General features: G+C 40.3%; 1 protein-coding gene across 13 annotated transcripts in view; it reads right to left on the reverse strand.

The window, feature by feature from the left end:
- Window positions 1–18,383, reverse strand: part of FBXW4 (F-box and WD repeat domain containing 4) — an 83,584-nt gene that overhangs the window by 56,440 nt on the left and 8,761 nt on the right. For 12 of the 13 annotated variants that reach the window (XR_015155220.1, XR_015155219.1, XR_015155216.1 and 9 more), the window contains exons 2-4: window positions 9,455–9,550; window positions 6,192–6,377; window positions 5,626–5,758 (exon numbers count right to left, since the gene is read on the reverse strand). Coding sequence is in view for 8 of the 13 variants with exons in the window: in XM_086377350.1 (XP_086233476.1) it covers window positions 5,626–5,758; window positions 6,192–6,377; window positions 9,455–9,550 (415 nt within the window). In the remaining 5 variants the exon portion in view is untranslated. The remainder of the gene's footprint in view (window positions 1–5,625; window positions 5,759–6,191; window positions 6,378–9,454; window positions 9,551–18,383) is intronic. The other variant, XM_086377353.1, reaches the window with a different exon arrangement.

Below are 18,383 nucleotides of genomic sequence, written 5' to 3' on the forward strand. Positions count from 1 at the left end.
TCTGCCTTACCTACCTAACCTGGACAGACACCAGCTCCGAATCCTAACCACCCTCTCACTTCCACCTGAGAACCCTTAAGCAGCAGCCAGTTCTATACTAGGGAATCGGTTTCACATTCCTCAACTGGAATCCGACTGAGAAGCATTAGCAGGGGAGGCTCACCTCTCTCAGTAACCTCCCTGTGTTTGTGGGTTTTCCTTTTCCTATCTATCACCAAGATTTTACTTTAGAGAGGTAGACAGACGGAAGAACATCAAGGCCCAGTAAGAGAGGACAGAGACAGAATTAGAGTAGAATTAGAGAGACAGGAATAAAAGAGAAAGATCCAACGGAAGAAGAATGGAAGAAGAGGACTTCAAAGTGGGAAGGTGGCGTGTTGTTGTTTGTTTGTTGATAATACCCAGAATCCAGTGCTATTCATGTCAGCAGGGAATTTAGCACCTAGTGTCACCAAAAGTAGCAAAAAAGCTTAACTCTTTTAAGCTTCCATATCTCCTACAGGTTAAAAATATTGCTTGGAGCACATTATCTGGTCCCTATCAGTCAGGAATGTACATTAGCAGCCACTCTGGGCTTAACTCTAATCAACACTCACAGAGCCCTCTCAGTGGTCAGTGCATTTAGAAATCTCCCATTAAGCACAAGGCCCGCTCACCGCACCCTACCCTAGATGACACACACAGGGGACTAAGCCTCTAACCAAACAGAGAGGAAACCTCAGATGTACACGGCTGTCCCCAGACAGCAACCGAGGAGGGATCCTGAGGCAGCCAGATGGATCAGTGACCTCTCAAGGTCCCTGTGGTGCTATAAGGGGAACACACGAAAGTCAGTCAGGACCTTAGATGGAAGAACTCTCAGGAAACATTCCTTGAGTTTAAGGGGTAGGTGATGGAGTGGGGGTGGTCCTGACTTCTTAGGATCACGTATCTCTTCTCTAAAACGGAGAAAGTGTTTCTTAGGTTTTGTGTGTCTATGATAGGGGGAGGAGGGTGTGAGTTACTTTTCCCAACATAGGGAAAAGAAAATAAATTTAATAAGAAGATACTGAATGAAGAAGGGCAGAAAACAATGGTCAATAACACAACTTTTCCTGGAATGTCATGATTTTGGCTCATTCTTTTGGATCAGGTCACTTTGGTAGTAACTAAATGCATTTAATGTCCTCTTTCAGATTGGCTCAGCTTGGAAGAGAAGTTTGCCTCTTCCCTGATGCAAACTACCGAGGAGACAGGTTCTTGTTGGGGGTGGGTGGGGAGACACTAAAGACTGTGATTATAAAATCTATGAGTATGTCTCAAGGCCAGAATTCACTAGAGTCCTTCACTGAACAGGCTGATGGATCCCACTGTGAAAAAACACAGAACAAAGTTCCTGGTTCCCAGGAGTGGCTCTAGAAGCATGCTGCAATTTCTCAAGCACAATCTAGGGAAAGTGGCCTCTTGACCTGCAGAAGCACACCATCCACCAAAACATGAGCATTCTGATCACATCTTAACCTTCAGTGCTCAAATCCAAACAGACTCATCCCTGGAGAAGATGTAACTCAGTGGAAGTGGACATATATACAGTCATTTTATAAAATAACTGGCAATATGTATAAACACCCTTAAAAGGACCAAAGTCTTGAACCCGGTAATTCTAATGCTGAGACTCTATCCTAGGAAAATTATCCTAAAATGAAGAAAAACCTAATGATAAAAATATTCCCTGCAGCTCCATTAGCAGGAAGAGCTCATAAGGGCTTTAGGATTAGACAAATCTGGGTTTGAACCCTAGTTGCTACTTATGTATCTCTGATGTTAGGAATATTTTATAACTTCTTAGCCTCAGTTTCCTCAAGTATAAAACAGGAGGTAATGCCTATCTCTTAGGGTTGCAGTGTGGAAAAGTGAAGCTAAGTGTAAAGCACCTAGCACAGAAGCACAGTATTTGGCAGGCATTAGGCATCAATAATGGTGGTTCTTATTACTACAGGAAAAGCTAGATATAAACATCCAATAGGAAAAATAATAATTAAATTGTAAGTTCCATTGTGAAGCCATTAAAGATGACCAATAATTTATAATAATAATAGAAAACCTTAAAAAATAAAGTAGACATAACAGGGTATACATAAGATACACTATGTGAAAGTCGCTCAGTCTTGCCCACCTCTTTGCAACTCCACAGGCTATACAGACCATGGAATTCTCCAGGCCAGAATACAGGAATGGATAGCCTTTCCCTCCTCCAGGGGATCTTCCTAATCCAGGGATCGAACCCAGGTCTCCTGCACTGCAGGTGGATTTTTTACCAGCCCAGCTATCAGGGAAGGAGTGTAAAACAAAGTGAGGTTCCACCTCACGCCAGCCAGAATGGCCGTCATCAAAAATCTACAAACAGTAAATGCCGAGAGGGTATGGAAAAAAGGGAACCCTCCTACACTTTTGTAAGAATGCAAACTGGTTCAGCCACTATGGAGAACAGTAGGGAGGTTTCATTAAAAAACTAAAAATGGAGCTATGATATGATCTACCAATACCACTGTGGCACAGACCCAGAGAAAACCATAATTTGAAGAGATATGTACCCCAATGTTCACTGTACACTATTCACAATAGACAACATATCCACTGACAGAGGAAGGGATAAAGATGTGGTACATTCATACAATGGAATATTACTCAGTCATAATACCCAAAGAAATAATGCCACTTGCAACAACTTGGATGGATCTGGAGACTGTCATACTAAGTGAAGTAAGTCAGACAGAAAAAAGACAAATATCATATGATAATACTTGTATGTATAATCTAAAAAATGGTACAAATGAACCTATTTACAAAACAGAAATAGAGTCACAGACATAGAAAACAAACTAATGGTTACCAAGGGGGACGTGGGGGGGAGGATAAATTGAGAGACTGGGACTGACACATACACACTACTGTAAGAAAAACAGATAACTAATAAAGGCCTACTGTATATATAGCACAGGGAACTCTACTCAATGCTTTGTAATGACCTATATGAGAACAGAATCTAAAAAAAGAGGGATATAAGTATATGTATAACTGATTCACTTTGCTGTACAGCAGAAACACGACAGTGTAAATCAACTATACTCCAATAATAATTAATTTTAAAAATAGATATATTATGACCATAATTATGTGGGGGAAAATTACACTAAAGAATAAAATGAGAAAATGAATAAATGTAAAGGGCTTATTAGCACAGTACCTGTACATTCTGTGTTATTATAAAACAAAAAAAGCAAACCTATGCACTGAAAAATACCTAAAAGATAAAAAATAAAAACAACAGTTCAAATGTCCCCTCCTTCATAAAATCTTCCCTTCCAAGTCAGATGTGAACCCTCTAAACTCAAAACTTTCTGGCCGTTTCCCCAGAGCCTTACAACTTCATAAACTTGGCCACTTCCAACCAGCTTCATAGCTAGTGCATGCAGTCTCAGTTCCCCTTAAAGAAAGACTATCTTCTTCCCCTTTGAAGCCTCACATAGAGTAGGCACTTATCAGAATGAAGAAAAAAGGGAAAAAAATGAACAAATGATCAGTCCTGGCACAGACCCAGCAGGAATGTAAGCTACCATTCTATCACATCTCAGGATGGAGCCAGTCTCACTAAAGTTAGTCCAGAGAGGCAATCCAAGCTAAGTCACAGTAATTCTGAAACTTGGGTCAGGGTCAGGGGTCTACAGATGTTTACAGATGAACATGACTAAGTTCTTATGTAGGTCCAGGTTTTAGAAACCTGTAGAAGCAGCTGGAGAATTACAGATGTCACCAAAAAGAAATGGAGAGTCAGTTATAAAAGGCTAACTGTGGGTAACATGAAAATGGTCCAGGAAGATGAAGGTGGCTAAATGCAAAGACAACAATAGAAGGAGGGGACAGAAGCAGCTATTGAAAGCCAGAAAAGATGAGCTGGCCTAGAGGTCACTGGGAACCCCCAAAATAGCCGACTAGCTTCCTGGAGTTGAACCAAGGGAAGAATTCTGTCACTGACTAAAAAGAAATCTTCAAAAGGAATAAGAATGTACTGTAGTGATAATTTGAGAATTAGAGAGTACTGATTTTAATGCTTAAAAACTCTAAAACACTAAATAGCTGTACTTAAAACATGAAACTAACCCAATATTCCAAGTAAAATTGCTGTCAATCTTCAACTGTAATCAGTCTATACCATGAATTGCTACATGTGGTCATAAAACTTAGTTGTATACTGCTCTGGGTGGCAGACTACAGAGAAATGGATGGAAGAAAGAGATATCATTGAAGGTTTCACAGAGAACCTTGAAGCCATGACAATAAAATGCTAAAATGAGACAAGAATATCTAGGTCACACATGTACAAAAGGTTTCTAAGAAAACTGTCTTCTGAGAAGTATAGCAAAATTAAGGCTAGTTTTTTTGCAAGGAATGGTACAAAGATGGTGACCAATCAGAAATGTGAAATGTTTGGGGTGGAGGATTTGTATAAAAGAAATTCAGTTTCCGTGTTGGTTTGAAAGATTTTCTGAATTTTTCTCAGGCTCCCTGTGCTGATGAGCACATTTCTCGGACAGAAGACAAAGTATAAGAAAAAAATGAGCAAAGGGAGGAGAAACTTCCATAAATAGAAAGGAACATATTTAGTCCTTTTTACATAAATTAGCAACATTTTTACATGAAGGTATAATCAGTAAAGAGAACATGGAGTCAGAAAAATTAGTAAAGACTGCAACTTCTCTCTCCTGAGTCCTCTGCCCCATGTGTCTTAGAGCCCCATTAGCTGACATGGACAAGCATTTTGCTCCTGTTAGCAATGTGGAGTCTCCAGACGCTGGGAAACCACACAAGCAAGAACCTATCAAGCTTCCTGCACCATCACCTGAATTGTCAGCAAAGTTCCCACAGCCTCCCCAAAGGACCAGGCATATATGAGCCCTGGCAAGGGATGGACACAGAGATGGAGAAAGTTCTTCTCTGTCTCACATATGGAAGCCTATTTAACCCAGACATGAAGGAGCTGAGTCCATAAAGCAGGGGTCATGCTACTTATCAGTCTCATTCTGTTGGGCCTCGGCAGATGTCTGAGTTTAGACCAGGCAACTTGGCAATGACACAACAAACAATGCCCTCCTCTCATTGTCTTTCCACTGCTTACTAACCACATCACTCTCCAGAGAAGCAGTAAAAACACATTTTAATTATCAGCCCGATTCCTTATAAACAAGGTGGTAAAAAATTAACCTTCCCAAACACAGAGTGAGCAAAAGGTGGGAGATTTTAAAATAAAATATTGGGGTTAGAACTCAACCCACAAACTTGAGGAAACTCAGCTCAGGGAGGAAAAGCTGGCCAGGCCCTGTGTTTTTGAGTTCACGCCACATTTCAAGTGAGTGGCAAACTTCCCAGCCACTGTCCACTCCTTTCCCAGGCCAGCTGGCAGGGACACAGCCTGGCATGGCAAGCTGCATGCCAGAGGCACATAAGTGAGTTCTTTATTGTGCCGTTCCCCTGCTGCCCCAACTCAATGCCTTCCGCCAATCCTAAAACTCAAGCTCCTATCCACCCCCTCCTTCCCCACTCCCTATAGACAGGAGGGAATAGCAGTATGTAAGGAGGAGCTCTCACCTTGGCTGTCCTGTCTCTGGAGCCACTCACAATGATGCCCCCTTTGCAGTCCACACAGTTCACCTCCTGTACATGGGCTGAGTACTTGACAGTGAAGGTGCTATGAATCTTATGAATACCAATCTTCCCATCTCTAGGAGAAAAATAAGAAACCAACCCCTGAGAGCCAATTACTTTCTCTGCAGGAAGAGAACAAGTCTATAGAAACAGCCCAAATCTCCAATGACTTCCAATTTGCTAAGCTTTAGGCAATTCAGCCCAATAAGGTGCTGAGTTTCTAGATACCTTTACTTCTTCAGTACACTTGGGGCTGAAGAAAGCTGAGAGACAAAACAAATCTCCCCCTTGAGAGTATCAAAGCCAGCTCCCTTTTCATTAAAGGTTCTTCCTGTTTTCCTTTTCCAGCTTACCCTATTAAGTACCCGCTTTAAATGGAAAAAAAAACATTACCCCTTCTTCTAGTCTCCCTACTCATCCTTTTGGAGTAGAGACAGAAAAGTCAGAGGCAGGCAGAAGGTCTCTGAAGAATATTGAGGAGGAAGGAAGGAGAAGCCTGCAGCACTTACCCCCCTGCACTGATAATATGCGAGTTGGCCAGCACGAAGTGGCAAACGTCCTCATCATGTCCAGCAAAGACTCCCAGGGGCCTCCGGTTCAAGCTGCCACCATCTGGGCGGAACTGATAGGCCAGGATGAAATTAGCCTGGGATATGTACAGAGAATCACCCTCTAGCTGCATCCAGGGCATCTGACTGCAGAGATGAAAAACAAAATTTAAGGATCATCAAGATATAGCAGGAAAATTCAACTTCAGTCTTTAGAAAGGCTGACCAATCCCCAACTTAGCTTTACCTGTAAGGCTAAGTCTATATCTCACTCCCCTCCTTCAAAACTAACACCTACCCTTAGGCTTCCCTAGAAAACTAGAGTGATTAAGCTTTGTGGTGACCCTATCTTCTTTATCACTATTTCCCTAGAAATATCTTCTTTATCATTATCTCCCTAGAAAACTAGAGTGATTAAGCTTTGTGGTGACCCTATCTTCTTTTGGCTTCTCTTGTGGCTTAGCTGGTAAAGAATCCACCCACAATGTGGGAGACCTGGGTTTGATCCCTGGGTTGGGAAGATCCCCTAGAGAAGGGAAAGGCTACCCATTCCAGTATTCTGGCCTGAAGAATTCCATGGACTGTATATAGTTCATGGGGTTGCAAAGAGTTGTACATGACTGAGCGACTTTCATTTACTTACTTATCTTCTTTGCAAAGTCAGAATAAAAGACCCATTAAATAGTCACTTTCAAAAGGAGAATGCTTGGGAGTTCCCTGGTGGTCCAGTGATTAGTACTCGGTACTTTCACTGCCAAGGCCCCGGGGTTCAATCCCTGGTCAGGGAACTATCCCCCTAGCTACCCACGTGAAAATCAAGTGTTAGCTGATCAGTTGTGTTTGACTCTTTGTGATCCCCATGGACTGTAGCCTGCCAGGACCCTCTGTCTTTGGAATCCTCCAGGCTAGAATACTGGAGTGGGTAGCCATTCTCTTCTCCAAGGGATCTTCCCGACCCAGAGATGGAACCCAGGTCTCCTGCATTGCAGGAAGATTCTTTACCGTCTGAGCCACCAGGGAAGCCCAGCTACCCATGATGTCTAAATAAATAAATGGAGAATGTTTAAGACTTGAATTACTGGCTACCTACAGACTTCTTTTGAGTAGACAGAGCACCGCCCCGCCCCCCCCACCAAAAAAAAGCAATAATTGAGGGGTGGGGAAGAGCAAAAAGAAACCTTCCACTCAGATGAAATAATTTTCATTCTGTGTCCTCACTGATCTGAAGATTAATTGGTAAGTTTCAAGATTCTAAGACTCCCATACACACCTTTTTCCCAATAGATCAATTAGGGTGTGATAGAGAAAAGAGAAGAGTGAGCCTAGGGAAGCCCCATTCCCTTGTCCTACTAGAGCAAAGGGGCCACTTTTAAGTGAAAGGAATAAAGCCGTTTAGGAAAGGATGCTAATGTACTGATTAAATACCTAGATCCTCTCAGAGGATATCTAAGTTTCTGTACTAGAGGCTAAGTGTGGCAATGGCAAAACACAGCTGCAGAGCAGTGTACTACAGTTCAGTGACTACAGAGAAATGATTGGCTCTCACAGAAAGCTGATAAGAGAAATCCACAAACAGTTAAAAGATTCTAACCACAATCTGGCAGGAAGAAGAAACACTGGAAGCCACAGACCAGTCCCATGGCATGGAGTAAGCCTTAAAAACAAAGAGGACTCTGCCAGACACCATGCTCTCTGGTGGGGACTAAGCTCCTTTCCCAAGGTACATCCCCACAGACTGTCCTACACCACAGCAGGGTCCTGGAGCTACCATGTCCCAAGCAAAGCATAGGGACAGATGATTCATCCCCACTTATAGAGAAACCATCTTCCACTGCCAAGTATGTCTGAGCAAACTGGGCTGTGTTTCTTCCCCGGACTCCTTAATACAAGCGTCATGGGAATGTACAAAAGTTCTGCAAATTGACTTGACGGACCATTAAATGCAGCTTGGACTTTGTAGCAACTAGTTTCTGCACATGAGATTTTAACAAGTGTGTGCATATATTATATGGAACATGTATAGTGTACAAATGCCTGCACTCTCATTCATTATGCACATTCCTCTTCAACATGCCCTTGCACAAGTTTGTGGCATACTCAAGTGGGCAACAAACAGAAGGGTTTGGAATTCATGTGTTTAGAGCCATCTGGTAAATAGCCATTTGCCCAGAATAAGAAACCAGGTTCATGCCAGGTGAACAGTGGAGAATCCCGGGGCAGCCTAGTAACCATTTTGCGTATTTATTTGCCACACTGCTTGAAACCAGCCCAAAAAGACATCAGGAACAAAACCTTGATAGAGAAATAAACTCTTCCTTCTGGCAACAAAAGGCAAATAGGAAGCAGAAGGTAAAGCCCTTTCTCATACAAGTTCATCTTTCTTCCCAAGTTTCTTTACCATCACCACTACCACATAATTCACAGGAACTCGTGTCAGTGAAAGCAGCAGAAGTTGGATACAAGCAAAACTGGACACTTCTTCATCACATAAAGAAGCCTGCCTGGCCCTATGAGCAGAGCTCCAGGTCAACTGGAATGTGGAATCATGCTGTTCCCTGTCCATTCCAACCAATTAACAAGGAGTACTTTTTGGTAATCAAATAATAACTGGAATAATTTAGCATCAGTGAGGTATAAAATCTGTGGCATCAGCAGTGCCAAAGCCATTATTTAAATCTCCTGCCATTTTTTCCTAAGCTCTGCCTCCTATAACATATATATCCAAACCTTCAGATCCTATTTAGCTTTTTAATAAAAGTAAGGGAGAGCACTACAGGAAGCCAAGAGGGAAGGTGTAACTCCCTAGAGTAGAACATTTAAAAAAAAAAATTATAAAACAAGATGAGGTGGAGTATTGGCTTCATTTCTTTCTTTTGATGAGGTGTATTAACAGAGGTTACTTCTGAGTGGTAGGATTTAGATAAGTTTATTTTCTTCTTTAACTTTTTCTTTTCTTTTCAAATTTCTACAATAAACATTTATTATTTTTATAATCATAAAAATACAGGCTCTGTTAAATTAAAGTACATTTTTGGGGGGGTAATCTTTTTTCAAATGTGAAAAAAAAAGTTGTCCTTCTGATGCCCCCTTCATGGTGTTTAAAGAATCACCACTGGCTCATCACCCAAGTCAGGCACATTTATACTCCAGCTCGGACTAGATTTTTCATTCCCAGTATGCTTTTATGTCCCAGGGAGCTTTAAAGGAGTCAAGAGGCCACTTACCTGCATCTCCACTTCAGCAGAATCCCCTCTCGGCAGCGCCCCAACCTCCAGTTCTGAGATATCTTCACTCGTTCCTTTACTGGTACACTGGCCATCCTATGTCCAGACAGAGGAGATAATCCAGTCACTACACTGACAACCACAAAAAACTCCCTGGGCTTATGAGTCAGGACTCAGGAACATCCAGAAAATATCTGGATAGAAGTGAAGAGGTTAGGAGATATGAAAGAGATAACTCTTCTCTCCCACATTAGGATAATCAAGAGAGCCGAGAACAGCAGCCTGTGCTCTGCAGTGTCCATAGTGATGCCAAAGCAATCTAACAGAGCAAGGGTAACAGAAAGGACTGGCACCACTGGCTAGCCATGTGGAAAATATCCCTACCTCACACCATACAAAAAAATTAATTAAAAACAGATCACAGATTTAAACATAAAATCTAAAACTATAAAGCTGTCAGAGAAAAAAATATAAAAATAGCTCTGTGAGTCAAAGTAGACAATAGTTTCTTAAGACACACAAAGCAATAATACAAAAGAAATATCCAACAAATTAGATTTTATCAAAATTAAAATTTTCTGCCCATCAAAATGAATACACAAGCCACAGTCTGGGAGAAAGTATTCATAAAACATATATTTGACTGAGAGGACTATACCCCCCAAATATCCTTGTATATGTATATATTTTGAAGTCTAACAAGGAACTCTCCTACATTCTTGGTGAGAGATGACAATGGTACAGCCACTTTGGGAAAAGGTCTGGCAGTTTATTATTGATCTAAACATACACCTACTCTATGACCTAGCAATTGAGGCTTTCATAGGGGCTCAGATAGTAAAGAATGCCTGCATGCAGGATACTCGGATCCAATCCCTGGGTCAGGAAGATACCCTGGAGAAGGAAATGGCTACCCAGTCCAGTATTCTTGCCTAGAGAATTCCACAGACAGTGAAGCCCAGCAGGCTACAGTCCATTACTCAAAAGAACTGAAAACATATGCTCACAGGAAGACTTACACAAGACTAGTCACAGGACAGATCTTCCCAGGATCCCATCTAGTACCCACATTGTATCTAGTTGTGTCTCCTGAGTCTCCTCTGGTCTAACAGTAGTTTCTCAGTCTTTCCTTATTTTTCATGATCTTCAGTTCAGTCGCTCGTTGTGTCCAACTCTTTGTGACCCCATGGACTGCAGTACATCAGGCCTCCCTGTCCATCACCGACTCCCAGACCTTGCTCAAACTCATGTCCATTGAATCAGTGATGCCATCCAACCATCTCATCCTTTGTCATACCCTTCTCCTCCTGCCTTCAGTCTTTCCCAGCATCAGAGTCTTTTCCAATGAATCAGTTCTTTGAATCAGGAGGCCAAAGCATTGGAGCTTCAGCATCAGTTCTTTTTTTTTTTTTTTTTTTTTTAAGCATCAGTTCTTCCAATGAATATTCAGGACTGATTTCCTTTAGGATTGACTGGTTTGATCTCCTTGCAGTCCAAGGGACTCTCAAGAATCTTGTCCAACACCACAGTTCAAAAGCATCAGTTCTTCAGCACTCAGCCTTCTTTATGGTCCAGCTCTCACATCCATACATGACTACTGGAAAAACCATACCTTTGACTAGACAGACCTTTTTAATATGCTGTCTAGGTTGGTCATAGCTTTTCTTCCAAGGAGTAAGTGTCTTTTAATTTTATGGCTATAGTCACCATCTGCAGTGATTTTGGAGCCCAAGAAAATAAAGTCTGTCACTGCTTCCATTTTTTCCCCATCTAATTGCCTGAAGTGATGGGACCAGATGTCATGATCTTCATTTTTTGAATGTTGAATTTTAAGCCCATTTTTTTCACTTTCTTTTTTCACTTTCTTTTTTCACTTTCATCAACAGGCTCTTCAGTTCCTCTTTGCTTTCTGCTATAAGGGTGGTGTTATCTGCATATCTTAAGTTGTTGGTATTTCCCCCGGCAATCTTGATTCCAGCTTGTGCTTCATCCAGCCCGGCATTTCACATGATGTACTCTGCACAGAAGTTAAATAAGCAGGGTAACAATATACAGCCTTGATGTACCACTTTCCCTATTTGGAACCAGTCTGTTGCTCCACATACGGTTCTAACTGTTGCTTCTTCACCTGCATACAGATTTCTCAGGAGGCAGGTCAGGTGGTCTGATATTCCCATCGCTTTCAGAATTTTCCACAGTTTGTTGTGATCTACACAGTCAAAGGCTTTGGCATAATCAATAAAGCAGTAGATGTTTTTCTAGAATTCTCTTGCCTTTTCTATGATCCAATGGATGTTGGCAATTTGATCTCTGGTTCCTCTGCCTTTTCTAAATCCAGCTTGAACATCTGGATGTTCTCAGCTCACGTACCACTGAAGCCTTGCTTGGAGAATTTTGAGCATTACTTTGCTAGCATGTGAGATGAGTGCAATTGTGTGATAGTTTGAACATTCTTTGGCATTGCCTTTCTTTGGGATTGGAATGAAAACTGACCTTTTCCAGTCCTGTGGCCACTGCTGAGTTTTCCACATTTGCTGGCATACTCAGTGCAGCACTTTCACAGCATCATCTTTTAGGGCTTGAAATAGCTCAGCTGGAATTTCATCACCTCCACTAGCTTTGTTCGTAGTTACGCTTTCAAAGGTCTACTTGACTTCAGATTCCAGGATGCCTGGTTCTAGCTGAGTGATCACACCATCATAGTTTTATGGGTCATTAAGATATTTTTTGTACAGTTTTTCTGTGTATTCTTGCCACTTCTTAATATTTTCTGCTTTTGTTAGGTTCATACCGTTTCTGTCCTTTATTGTGCCCATCTTTGCATGAAATGTTCCCCTGGTATCTCTTAACATCTTGAAGAGATCTCTTGTCTTTCCCATTTTATTGTTTTCCTCTATTTCTTTGCATTGGTCACTGAGGAAGGCTTTCTTATCTTTCTTTGCTATTCTTTGGAACTCTGCATTCAGATGTGTATATCTTTCCTTTAAAACTTTTAAAATTTCTTTTTATCTTTTGCCATTCTAAGAAGCAAAAAAAGATTCCTCCCTGTTGTTCAAACATGTATTTTTTCTAATTATGGCTAAGACTGAATATATCTGGTCATGTCTGAAAGCCATTTCTTCTACGAAATGCTCATCTATGTTCTTTGTTCCTCTTCCAATTAGGCTTATGGTCTTTTACTTGTGTGTTTGTAAAGGCTCTTTATATATTCTGTGATGTCAATCTTTTCCTAATTTACTATTTTATTTTACTTCATAGTATTTTTTCCATGTAGACATTTTGATTTTTATATATCCATTATTTCATGTCAATCTTTGCCAGAAACGATCCAAACTGATATGAATTTAATAATGCAACAAAGTAAAGTAAGGAAAGAAATCACTACTTAATTAGGGCTGTTGGGTTTGTATAACATCTCCCAGCCTTACTAGAAAGAAAGGAAAGAAGAAAAATATACATGCCTAGAATAGACTCCAAAGTAGTCAACTTTGGGTAGCCAACTTTGGGTGTTTTTACTTTTTTCTTTGTGTTTTTATGTTATTTCCCAATTTTTCTACAATGTAATATTTTGGTAAAGATAAAAACATTCATTAAAATAATAATGCTCTTGATAAAACTGGATAGATATCAATAGAGCAAAAATTCTCATCTCATATGTATATTTTCCCAAAATGAAAGAGTAAATTTAAAAGATTTTAACTAGAAGGTTTTTAAGTATTTAAATTTTACATACTGCAAAGAAGGAAAAAAAAGAACAAAATGAAAGTAACATAGTAGGGGAAGGCTAACAATTAATGCTATGAGTACAAGTTTTATCCCTAAAGCTTTTAGGGGACTGATAAAAATCTATCAGGATAACAGCCTGTCTCCGATACCCAGTCATCAATATCCAATAGCAGATAAGAACAGGCACACAGTGTTCACATGATAAACACTGCAGAAACATCCTGAAACAATAAGAGTTTACAAACATGCACATTAAAACAATTAATAAAGTACCACCTCACATCTATTAAGTGGAAAAATCACATGCTAGCTTTGGTTTGATAAAAGGGTTTGGGTTTGTTTACATATTACTGGTGGCTTGCTAGTACAGTCTTTCAGAAAGGAACTCTGTCAAGAAAAGTTGTTACAGGACAGCTTCCGACCCAGCATTCCCAACACTGTCTCACAAAGAAATAATTCAAAAGAAAAATATTTTTTACAAAGATATTTGTAGTTATAGCTGTATATTAAGAGCTAAAATCTAGAAATAGCTAAAATCTAGAAATAGCCCAAATGTCTATCTGTGGGGGAAAATGGTATACTAATGCAATAGAATAAATATGGCTATGAGAAATGACAAATGTGAACACTGCAAAACATTTTGGATATTACTATAACAATAGTGGTAATTTTAAAATAAAGTCTAATTTATAAAAACACTACATAAAACTATGTATTCATAAATAGCTCAGAAGAGGTAAACAGATGGAGTTTTAGGAAGTGAGTATTTCTTTTTAATATGCATCACATAACTGTTGATAGTTTGGTCTTTTCATTTTACCTTTAACCTTTTTATTGAGTTTCATTTAACTAATAGATTAAATGAGTTGTGAGACAGGCACAGTATGCAAATGTAGGAAACTTACCCGAGCCCCAGTCCTGCCTCTTACAACCTTGGTTACCTAATTTTTCTATTGTCCATTTTCTGCACATATGAAATAAGGACAGTATTTCATGCAATTGTGATGTTTTAAAATGACAACTAACACAAAATAACAGATAAGTTACAAATCACTATGAAAAAGGTTATTTATTTTTTATATACAGTAGTAGTTTATATTGACAAATGGTAACATCACTATAGCTAATCTAATAATCATTTATTTTTCTAATTTAATTACATCTCTTAGAAATTATTCTTTTAAAGTCAGGCTGAATGATTAGGATTTGGGTACACACATGTTAAAGCTAAAATATATTACTGAGTTCTTCCACTGGGTGAACGCAGTCTTCAGTCTCACGTCTCTACATAGCAATCTACACTACTGCTAGATGGTTAGAAAACTGAGGTTAGCCATGAACAATCTCCTCTTTCATATCTGGGACAGACTTGGAGATAAAGTTTAACAGCAAGTCTAATCTTTTTCACTAACACTTCAATTGTTTTGGTCCATCCTGTTAACTGTCTTTTATGGTCCTCAGTTTTAGCTCTAAGTTAGTAGGTAAAGGTGAAACCAAAAATTGAATATTCTGGATCATACAAGAAGGAAATAAAGGGGAAAGAATCAATATACTTCCTGAAGTAGGATAAGGACAATATTTCTCTCATCTCCCTGGTCACTTAAATGCCATTTGGTGACACTTTACTAAAGGTCAAACAAAACACTGCCCTGAGGGCCTGATCACAGCAGCAAGAATTTCAAAGTTGAACTTTAGAAGCTGCTACCAAGCGGCAGGTGCAGGCATCCTCTCCCACAAACAACAACATAATCAGAGTACTTGGCTCTGGCCCTTCAAAACAAATTTCAACTCTAAAAAAATGTTCCACTTGGCTTTCACTTGAGAAATAGTGAGAAACAGTACCACTCTGCTAAAAGCAGCTTAACACAGTTTTTTTTTTTTAATCCCTTTTGTTTGTTCGATTCTTCCTGATGGTTAATTTCCCTACCTAGTTGGTGGCCAAATCATATGTATATTCTTACTGGCTTTAGCACTTGAAAAATCAGGAGGAATAAAAAAAAAATTTCTCTCTCTGAAAACAAGTAGCCCTCCCTCCCTGTGGGGACCTATCACAGCCTAGTTAAAGGGAGTTGGTAGAACAAGGCATCCAAAGAGATGGAAAAGACAGGAGCACGTGCCCCTGGCAATTCAGCAGGGACTCTTGCTTCCCATCCCAGAAACGCTCTCCGGTTGGCTGTTCCTTTGACAGTTAGTGGTGTAAAGTGGGGGTGCTCCCCCCAAAATGATTAGTGCCCTGTAAATAAACCTCTGGCGCAGCTGTTAATGCATGGAGAAATCTCTAACCTGGCCCGTGGGCCTGGTGGAACTTCCATTTTCCCAGCCCTCTTTTCTCTTGCCTCAGGCTCATTTTTCCACTTGGCCCCCCTCCCTCTCAGCTTTCCGGCACTTAGTCACCATTATAGTTCGACTGCATTCCTGGGTGCATGACCTATTTTAAACAAAAACAACACAACATGCACCCACAGTAAGCTATCAGGCCCCTTAGAATCTTGGCAACAGTGAGTCCAGAGAGACAGAAATTAATCTAGGCAGTTATCTAGAGTTCCCTTTCATTTCACCTCTCCTCATTCACACTCCAAACCAAAAGCAAACAAATAAACCGAATTTGAAGAAAAATGGCTGAGGGATGAAGGGGGGAGGTGTGAGTATACTAGAGAAGTCATATCCACACAGTCTCTGAGATCAGAAACCTCCTGGATCACAAATCAATTTCCCTCTCTGGCTCACCTTGGAAGTTTGATTCCCCTTGATACCATGCATGCTACCTACCTGCTGCTGACTGACATGATTTCCATAAATATAACATCTTGCTGCCTTGGGAATTCAGGAGAGGAGGGTATCTGTCCACAAGCACAGAACAAGGCCATCTCAAGGGGCACTGGGCTAAGGAGCGGGGACAGGACTATGCAAAATGATGCCTGGGGCTTGGAGTTTTAATTCAACATTTTCTCAATTCTTTGCTCTTTTTGCTCACTGGTAAGCAGATTTCCCCCATACAGCCTGTGCCTACCAGTGCTGCTACCAAGACTAAGACTTTCGCTTTAATGTATACACAAGTATTTAAATAGTCCAAGACAAGAAGCTTCTAACTCTTCCTTCATACATATGTTACACTAAATCCTCCAATGGCCTCAGGAGCAGAGGTCTATAATTAAGGTTCAAATTAAATCAATGAAAAACCATATATTGTGTTAAACTCTTATCCTTCAGGCCAGGAATAGGGAACAGCCTCAAGACCCAAGGTGAAGTGAGATTACAGAGAACATGCCCAGCACGACGACAGGACAGAGAGCACAAGGAGAGCATGGAGCAGACCCACATATCCCTTGAAAGGCCTCCAAGTGTCAGCTCCCCATACTTGTTCAACCTCATCTCCCAGGGCTTCACACTCCACAACTGAACTCCCACCAAGCCATATCTCTTTTACATTCCTATCCCCATATCTTCTCCTATATTGCCAGACCAGCCTACCTTTGTCCCCAACAAATGCTTACTTCCCACTTTGGGACCTAGTCAAATCCATTCATTCTTCAAAATCCAGCTTTAAGCCACTACTTCCCTGACTCCTCCAACATTCTTCTCTCTCTCATGTGAACCCTTAGACTGAACCTACCGTAAACTATGGCATTGTTAGCTTTGCATAGCTGTATGCCTCAGTTGTCCAACACAGTCATAATTTCCACAAAATTGAGTCTTAAAACTCTCAGTACTTCTAAAAGTGGATCTCAACTAGTATGCTTCAGAGCAGTGATATACCAGGAACCTTAAATAAGTCTGCTATAAATTTTTTAATGATTTATAGACCTTATTTTCACTCAACCAAAGATCCACATTTTTATGAAAACATCTGTCAGACAAATTGCTGAGCCACAATACAGCTTATGACACAATTTGCTACATAAAAAAAAAAAAAGACTGCATGTTCAGAGCAATATACATGAACTTAACCTCTAAAGATATAAGAGTACAAGGTCAGGGCAGTAAACAGTTCTACTCAGACATTAACATACCAAAGCAAGTAAATGGACAGGTTTTTCAACTTTCTGAAGCCAGCTTTTTTAAAAGAAGACGTTCATCTTTTAATCCTTTAATGTACTATCAAAAGTTCTATCACACAAAAATATGTCTTAGACACAAAAGGTAAGAACCTTGTTCCTAGTATAATAGGTATTTTGATAGATACTGCCTAGGAACTGCTTAAGCAAGTTCTCAAAAGTACAGTTCTCCCTTTGGCAAGTCACACTTTCAACAAGACTTACAGATTTTTCAAGAGCCTAGACACACTACCTTCAAGCTCCAAAGGCCTTTCCTAAAAATGTACAAAATACCACATCTTCAGAAATTCAACCAAGGCCACCAAATTCTTATGCTAGAGAGGCTCAAGGAAAGGAATCTGAGCAGATGAAGTATCTTAATGTGGCACTCACATGTCAAAGTTGTCCAAAGCAATGGGCATAACCCTGATTCTTTATGTGGGTTTAGGATTTAAGACCGTGTTCACATTCATTTCCTTCTGCTATTGGTCAAGATCTAAATTTGCAGGGCACTTGATCAGTGTTTGTATTATGCAAGACATTAGAAGATATTAAGCGGGAGAAAGAAGAATTTGATGTCCAAAACATTTTGGACAATGCTGAAACAAAAGTAAACAGGTCTCTCTTGTACAGGACTTCCTTTAACTTACCAGTGGGCATTGTGAGCTCTCAAAAGAGGGGATATGGAGCACAGCATTTCCCACACTCATTTAATCACAGAATCAGTTTTTTAAGAATCCCACAATACAGCTTTCAGAAAGGCTGATCTAGCACTTTCTAACAATAAACAACAGCAAGAAAGATGCCACTATTTTTTGTGAACAGGCCATCTTCTGAGTCATGAATCAGGCACTACCAGACTCAGAAGTGAACTTGGTTCTCATATCATCACAATGACTTTTCCCTGGGCTCCCCATCTGAAATGCGAGGAATAATTATACTGCTCTGCTTCCCAGGGTTATTTTTTTACTGTTTTTAATCTTGTGATTGTGTTTCATACTAATCACCAAAACAGGTTCTCAGCCCAAGTGGCCAGGCTTCAAAATCGCTGGTGCCCCTGCAGCCTGGATGAAGAGATGGAGAGAACATGAACCAGACGCCACCCAGAATGTTTTTACATCACCAGTTGCTAGGCCATTATGATAAAGTCAGACCACAGCCAAGATAAC

Source organism: Bos grunniens, chromosome 26 (genome assembly GCF_055505025.1).
Source record: "Bos grunniens cultivar Pamir isolate PY7600 chromosome 26, Bosgru_T2T1.0, whole genome shotgun sequence".
Lineage (NCBI taxonomy): Eukaryota > Metazoa > Chordata > Mammalia > Artiodactyla > Bovidae > Bos > Bos grunniens.